The following is a 7,962-nucleotide window of genomic DNA, read 5'->3' as shown; positions in this document are numbered from 1 at the left end:
TTGCAGAGTTGTTTAATGACAGTTCAGAGTGAGACTTTACCATCATTCTTAAAATATCCTTTCCAAGTTCTATCACACCTTACCTTTTTTGTCCCTCACCCTTATCCCACCTCTCCACTATTTATCTGGTAACACCTTACTTGTTTTTTGTGTTTTTTTTTAAATTTTTCCTCCTCTATACCTCCCTTAACTGACTGATGGGCTTCCTGGGGGCACTGCCCTAGATTGTCTTTTCTGATCCTAAATTTTCAACACCATAATGTTTAAATAACTATCTAGAACTCATAAATCCATCATTATTATCTTCAGCCCATACTTCTTGTCCAACCCATACTTTCTCGTCCGAGCCACAGACTAGAAATCTACACCTAAAAGGCCAATCAGATTCAACCTGGAAAAACCCACACTCATCCTCTTAGTATCTCTTTCTCCTTTATTTCCCAATTATATCAACATGACCAAGTCCAAAACTTGTCATACTTAAATCATTCTGTTGTATACCTGTATCTATTTAATGGCAATGACCTATCATTCCAAATACCTATATATCTCTTGAATTAGTTCAATGTTTCCATTATGGCCAATGCCACCCATACTTAGCTCACCTCCAAATCATCAGCTTAAATCACTACAATGGCTTTGTCCAAAATCGTATTGCCACTCTGCCTCATTCCCTTCAGTCTATTGCCTCACTGCAGTCAGGACCAGCTTACAAAGATTGAAATCTGATCACATCATCCATCTACCTTACACTCTCCAGTGACTTATCACAGTTCATGGAATGAAATCTGGCCTCCTTACCATGGTTATCAAGGACCATAGGATCTGAGCCCATAAATGTCTGTCTCCTGCCTGCATTGGATTACTCTGCCCCTAGCATGTTTGGACAAAAAAAAAGGCTGTAATAAGTCATAAATTCCTAACTGGGCAGGTCATGGTGGGTAGTCATGCCCCAGGCCTATGACTTCTTTAGGGAAAGGTTTTTAAGCAAACCCTGTCCATTGTTCTTGTGAATCTAGTTCAGACATCTTTGAAAGGACTGAACCAAAACCCGTCAAGGTGTGAGCACCCTTAGGAAAGCATGTAATCTTGTAATCCATCCCTGCCTTGCTTTTCTCAACCCTCATATAACCTTTCTTATGTTCTCTCCTTAATTTCAAATGCATACAAGAAACTGCTTGGAGCTTCTGAGATCTTGCTCCCTGGCATATGTTATCAGCTTGGGCTCAAAATACACACACACACACAAAAAAACAAACAAACAAACAAAAAAAAACCCTCTTATAAAAATTCTCTACAGGTCTGGAGACTTCTTTTGTCAACACATGTGACAAGCTAGTAATATTGAGAACCTTTCAGTTCCTAAACATTATCCATTTGGCTTCTGGCCTTTGCATGGCCCCACTCCAGATATTCTCAACCGTTCCATTCTCCCTCCAAAGCCTAGTTACTGCCTCCATGTTCTTCAGGTCAAACTAATAGACTGCTCCCTCCAGAAAGCCACATGGAATATGCTCCTCATCTCAGGTCTAGAAGAGGTGTTCTTCTCATGTAGTTAGTTGTAGTGAAATAATGGCTCTCCAAGGAAGTTCCCATCCTAATTCCTGAACCAGTAAACATGCTCCATTAAATGGCAAAATAAACTCTGCAGATGTGAATGAAACTATAGGTTTTTGAGCTGAAATCAGTCTGTATTATATGGTTGGGCCTAACCTAATCACATGGTCCTAAAATCAAGAGGACCTTTCCTGATTGACTAGAAAGTCAGAGAGAAATGCGACTGTGGAAGAGTGGACACAGAGAAGCAATGTTACTAGATTTCAAGTCAGAGGAAGGGAGAGCCATGAGCCAAGGAATGTGAGCAGCCTACAGAAGCTGGAAAAGGAAAGCAAACAGATTTTCTCTTAGTGCCTCTTGAAAGGAATTCAATCCTGCCAAGATCTTGTTTTCAACCCTATGAAATCCATGTCTGACCTCAGACCTACAGAGCTGTAAGATAACACATGTGTATTGTTTTAAGCCAACACATTTGTGGTAATTTGTAACAGCAGCATTAAGAAAGCAATACAACACCCTTTATAACAGCTATTGGAGCATACCGCACTGTGTTGTACCACTGAGCAGGTACTATACTGGTCAAAATCTCCATCTCCCATTAGACTGCAAGCTCTAAATTAGGATCATGTCTAATTCCCTTATAATATTCTCAAAGCCTCACACACATAAGTGATCAACAAAAAATGTTTATACAATAATTGAAACAAGAAAATTTTAAGGGAGAATGAAGGAGAGAGAAGGGAAGAAGAGAGTAAGTAAGATGAAAAGAGAGAGAAGAGGAAGAAAGAACATGTTAATCAACAAGGCAACCTAAAGTTCCTGGCAGAACAAATATTCTGTACAATATACACTCTCTATATTTATGATCTTTCTGAACTACATGGAATCACTGTTTGACCAACTTGAGCAAGTTAGTTAATGCAGAAATGGTTCTCACAATAAAGAACAAAATTACTTTGATTATCTTCTAGTCAATATCAGTATTAACCTTTGGATTCAAATTAGCTACCACTAATCTTTTTTTAAAAAAAATCAATCCCTACTGCAACTCTAAAGACATTTTTCTCCTTAAGTCAGAGGGAAATTTGTGACTGATCCCACCAAAAACAGAACTAAAGTACTAAATATGTTTGTATTGGTTATCTAGTTACTATATATATTAAAATCTGGGCATATCTTTTATGTAATGGATTATTTCCAGCATTATTAAAACAACTGCCCTGATTACCAATCTAAAACCTGTGATGATTTAGTTTAGAATCAATGCACAAACACCCAGATTTTGAATTCTTCTGTTTAAAATGTAAAAAAAAGAAAAATCACCCTTGATGGTCCCCTATTTTATGCAGAGGCTTGTATTTGTGTGTGTGCCTCTCCAAGTGCAGCTGTGTTAAAGAGGCACATTGTTTTATGGTCTAAGTTCATGCCTCTTATTGTCATTCATGCTCTCAACTGCTTATTAAATTTACTACCAAATTACATGGAGAAAAGCAAAATACAGGCGGTATATCACAATCAAAATAATTCTTCAGAAGTTGAAATTTTCAATTCAGTACCTTTTTTTCAACAAAAATACTAAATGATTTATTTGACTGGTTTTGCAAAGCTCATATTTAAATAAGTTGAGAAGTTATTTTGGTATAACTTAGATGTTAAGACACACAAAAGATCATTCAGCTAGCCAAAAGCATGGCGGTTAATTTAGAAGAGACATTCTAAATACTTTTTAGTACAAGTAATTTTAAGATAGAATTTGCAGAAACATGTTCAATATTTACATAAAAATATATTTTAAATAAATCAGATTCATTAAAGTTTTGACAATTCACACAAAAAAAATATGCTGGTTGTAAAATGAAAAAAAATATATCCTAGAATTTTCAATATTTTCCTTTCTCAGTTTGCAAGTATAAAATATCATTAGCAAACTTTAAGGCAAGGAAAAACTGGTCATGAATGAAAACATTTTCCCCCTTTATAGGAGATTCTCATTCATCTCAAAGATATAGGTGAACCAGAATAACGTCTTCTACATCATGATGTATGAACATACAAACCAAGTTTCACTTACGTTGCCCTGTGAATTTGAAACTATTCCTGTCATACACATGTACCCCATTATATCATTTTATCTTAGAAACATAAGCAATGTTGCTTGAAATTACATATGCAAAGATTTTTTATAGAAGAGAAAGCACAAAGTACAGCACATTTCATTTGATGTTTTTATATGTGATCATAAGTTTCACCTACACTTATGAATGAGCTCCTGACTTGTATGCAGAAATACTCTTCAAGGCTCTCACCCATGAAGTAAATCTATTAGAGTGAGTTACATTTAAAACAATCTTACAAGCAATGCATTCCAACTAAGGGGTCTTAAAAACAAGAGAATTGGCACTTGAACTACCAATAAGTACTACTCATTGTGCTGAGTTCTTCAAGGTCAACACCAATTTTATTATTCCAATGATTAGTTTGGCATTTTTCCTTTGGCTTCCCGTTGCCCGAATTAAATTTTCTACGTATACAAATACACGTACAATTAAGAGAAGTTCCGGTATGTCTACTTGGACAAGTAGTAAAATACACTATGCTCCAGGTATTTGTACTTTGCAGGCAAAAATGCTACAGGACCTTGATTAAACTAATCATTATTTTAATTTTCATTAAATTTCATGGATGCAAACAGAATCAGTAATTAATAATAGACCACAAAAGCAGAATCTATGTATGTAACTCGATTTTTACCTCATAATACTAAAATTTTTAAATGCTAAATTGCTCATGAGGTAATGGCAAAAGACTATGACATAGGTTAGATATACCTTTGATGTTCTTTACAAATCACCTACTGTTTTCAACCTTGCTGGGATCTTGGCACAATTAACTACTCCCAGAAAATTGGTAAATATATTGCCATTTATGACTACAAGGTGGGGCAATAGTAGGCTTACAGTTGTTCATATGGAAAATAATAGAAGAATAAAAAATAACACAAGAATAAACTCTGTTTCACGTACTCACAACTATAAACCCGCTTTTCCCCACCCCATACAAAGATGATAAAGCTGTATAGAGAATGTCATTGCTATAGAATGGTTCCCATTGTTATTCATTTCACAAATATTAATTGAGTACATAGGACGTGCTCAGCATAGGCACAGAGGGTGATAATGGCCTGGAGGGGTGGAAGAGGGGAGACCCGATACAGTTTCCTGTCTTTCTGGAGCTTACATTGTCCTTGGAAAGTTCAGGAGTGTAGCCCTGGGCTGCAGCTCAGACATGGAAAGCACACTTACCTGTGAGCTGTCGCCGTCTGCTTCGGGTTGTTCCACAATTGGTGGAGCAGGATGTAAACTTGGACCAAGCCGTGAAGGTGCAGTCGTCTCGACATGGGACCGTGAATTCCTGCACAAGGGGAGGCATTCCATTTGCCTGCCTGAGGCATTCGGTCATTTCTGCTGGCTGGTTATCATCAGAGATGCAAGAGATAGCTAAAAGAGAGTACATGTGTGGGTTATTTTGCTGTTTTCAGTAAATCAGTCTGCTGCTGCTTGTTTGATAAAAATAGTAGAATGCTCCAAGGTTTGAAAACGTAGCTGTCACTGTGAAAGCAAAGGTCTTCAACATAGCTATCCTTATCTCTCTCTGAAAATTAAATGTTTATTGTTGCCATGGGGGTATTTGATGACTTAATTGGTTATTAAATCACTTTCAGTAATTTATTACATATGTCCTGCCTGTAAGCAGCTGATCTCAAGGGATGTAACAAAACTAAGAGAACCAGTGAGAGTAATACCAGTATGTAGACAAAACAAAAAAACCACACACACACACACACACACATACACATACACATACACACACACAATCGTCAGAGCTCTTTCTAGGTTTTCTTGTCAATTTTCTTATTTAAATGTCACTTATGGAAGTGGCCCTGTTTTCACTTCACAGTATTTAAAAAAGAATTTCTGCTGTCAATAAGTAAATTTGTTTTTCTCATTATTAAAATTTCAGGAACCGTTAAAGATTTTAATTTTTTTTCAAGTACAGGCATACCCTATTCCAGTGGTTCTCAACCTTGGCTGCACATTAGAATCACCTGGGAATCTTTTTCAAATCCTGGTTTCTGGGCCTCATCCTCCGGAAATTCTGTTTCTTTGTTATGGGGTGGGGCCACAACATTAGTAACAAACAGAATTTCCGGAGGATGAGGCCCAGAAATCAGGATTTTAAAAAGATTCCCAGGTGATTCTAATGCGCAGCCAAGTTTGAGAACCACTGCCCGATTCAGATAATTCCCAATACAAGTATCTTATCAATTGCAGATAACGCTTCAAAGTCTCTTTCACATAGTTTTTATTTATTTTTTAAATTGATTTTAGAGAGGAAGAGAGAGGGATAGGGAGATAGAAACATTGTTGAGAGAGAAACATTGATTGCTGCCTCCTGCATGCCTAATACTGGGCATTGAGCCCGCAACCCAGGCCTGTGCCCTGACTGGGAATAAAACCATGACCTCCTGGTTCATAGGTCGAAGCTCAACCACTGAGCCCACCAGCCGGGTTTTCACATAGCTTTTTAACTAGACTGTCTGTCTCTAGTCATATCATAAAATAACTAAGACAGTTATGAAATTTTGCTTATATTTTGGTTTGATTTTTGGACTGACATTTATTTATGAATGAATGATATGTTTGTGTATCTTTTATTTACCCTTGTTAATTGGGAACTCTCTGAGGATATATCTTTATATTCTCTAGACCAGTGTTTCTTAATCTTGGCAATATTCATGTTTTAGATTGAGTAATTTCTTTTGGTACAGGAGTGTTTCTTGTGCTTTGTATCTCAGGCCTCTATCTATTAGATACCAGTAGCACACATACCTTCTCAGCTGTGAAAACCAAACATTACTCCACACACTGGCAAACACTGTCCCCAGTTGAAAACTATTCTTCTAAAGGATTCCTAACCATGGACTTCTCAGAATACAGAAGTTCCATGGCATGGCTTCAAGCCTGCTCTATCAGCATCTCTGGGGGAGATACCCAGGAATATTTTGACTATAAGTGCCCCAGGTGGTTTTGAACAACCTGCCCACTGACCACCCATATTTGGTGTGGTGCCGTTGGACATGTATGTCAATGGCTATTTGCTGAGTTCATGATCACAAAGAAACCACTGAGAAGAATCATTTTTATTAGAGCTCTTTAAAATTTGCCAAGTTCCAAGGAATAAATAAACTACAGCTTAGGATCAACATTGTTAAAACTATTTATATAAACTATTCCAAGATAGGGTTAATGTACATAGGGCTTCCTTTCAGTTGCCCATTCTTATATTTCAAATTATGTTCTTTATTCTGAGCACAATAAAGAACAGGTCCATCTGAATAACATTTTTTAAAAACTGGTAAAATCCAAATCTATCTAATGCTTTAAGACCAAGGAATTAGCTAAGATGACAATGGATGGACACACATTACTTCCCAGTTTGTCTATCTGCCCAGGGGCAGGTCAGGCTATTCATTCATTTTGAACAGTTTTGTTTTTAACCACATCCTGGGGACAGAATTCATCATACAGCAAGACAACATCACCTGCCTTTTTTAAATTGGGAATATTACAGCCATTAATGATGAATACAGCAAAATACTTTAAGTAGTGTACAAGCAAACATTATCTGAATTTTATGTTTAGCTAAACAACTTAGAATCAATTTAGGAGACTTTTATCAGGCCAAGTTAATTTTCCCCCAAAATTGAAATGTACTGAAAAACATGAAGAATGTTAAATGCTTTTAAAAAGCATTGCTACTTTTCCAATGATAAATTTATAGTATTCAAAAGAAATGCTAGAAAATAAATGTCTAAAATTTGAATGCTATGATAAATAACATTTCTAGTTCTACAAATTATTTAGAGTAGAATACTCTAGACTTATGTCTATTGGAAGTATTTTTGCGTTAATAAATGAAAGCACTAAGAAATTTTAAAATAACTATAGCATATGTTGGAATTAAGAGACTTTATTGTCAAATGACATGAATGCAACTACACATCTAAATATCTGGGATTTATATGAACTAAGATACGTTATTTAAGTTTTTATGCTTTTTATGCTTTCATTTCCTCTTCAAAATGAATATGATAAGACACCTATAACAAAGAGGTGGGAACATTCTTAACACATTATCTCATATAGGCTAAGAGCTCAATAAATGCTAAAATTATTATTATCTTTTATATTTTTTCTTTTAATTTTATTTAAATCAATCAAGCTTGTTGTCCCACCAAGTATATATGGACATACTCTTATTTTCCATGCCTAATTTCTTCCTTGTCATTCTCAGAATCCAAAGGATAAAGGTGAGGAGGAAACTGTGGTTGAATCTTCACCTGAT

At 36.1% G+C, this 7,962-nt stretch overlaps 1 protein-coding gene across 1 annotated transcript in view; it reads right to left on the bottom strand.

Moving 5' to 3' along the window:
• Window positions 1-3,980: 3,980 nt before the first annotated feature.
• LOC107182191 (thrombospondin type-1 domain-containing protein 7B-like) overlaps window positions 3,981-7,962 on the bottom strand; it is a gene marked incomplete at its 5' end in the record, with an annotated part of 306,117 nt that continues 302,135 nt past the window's right edge. Inside the window, 2 exons of the mRNA XM_015560290.1 lie at window positions 3,981-4,078; window positions 4,860-5,054. Coding sequence (XP_015415776.1) covers window positions 3,981-4,078; window positions 4,860-5,054 — 293 coding nt within the window. The remainder of the gene's footprint in view (window positions 4,079-4,859; window positions 5,055-7,962) is intronic.

This window comes from Myotis davidii, unplaced genomic scaffold (assembly GCF_000327345.1).
Source record: "Myotis davidii unplaced genomic scaffold, ASM32734v1 scaffold275, whole genome shotgun sequence".
Classification (NCBI taxonomy): domain Eukaryota; kingdom Metazoa; phylum Chordata; class Mammalia; order Chiroptera; family Vespertilionidae; genus Myotis; species Myotis davidii.
The sequence above is the reverse complement of the archived record's forward strand: the minus strand, read 5'-3'. Positions and strand labels throughout refer to the sequence as shown.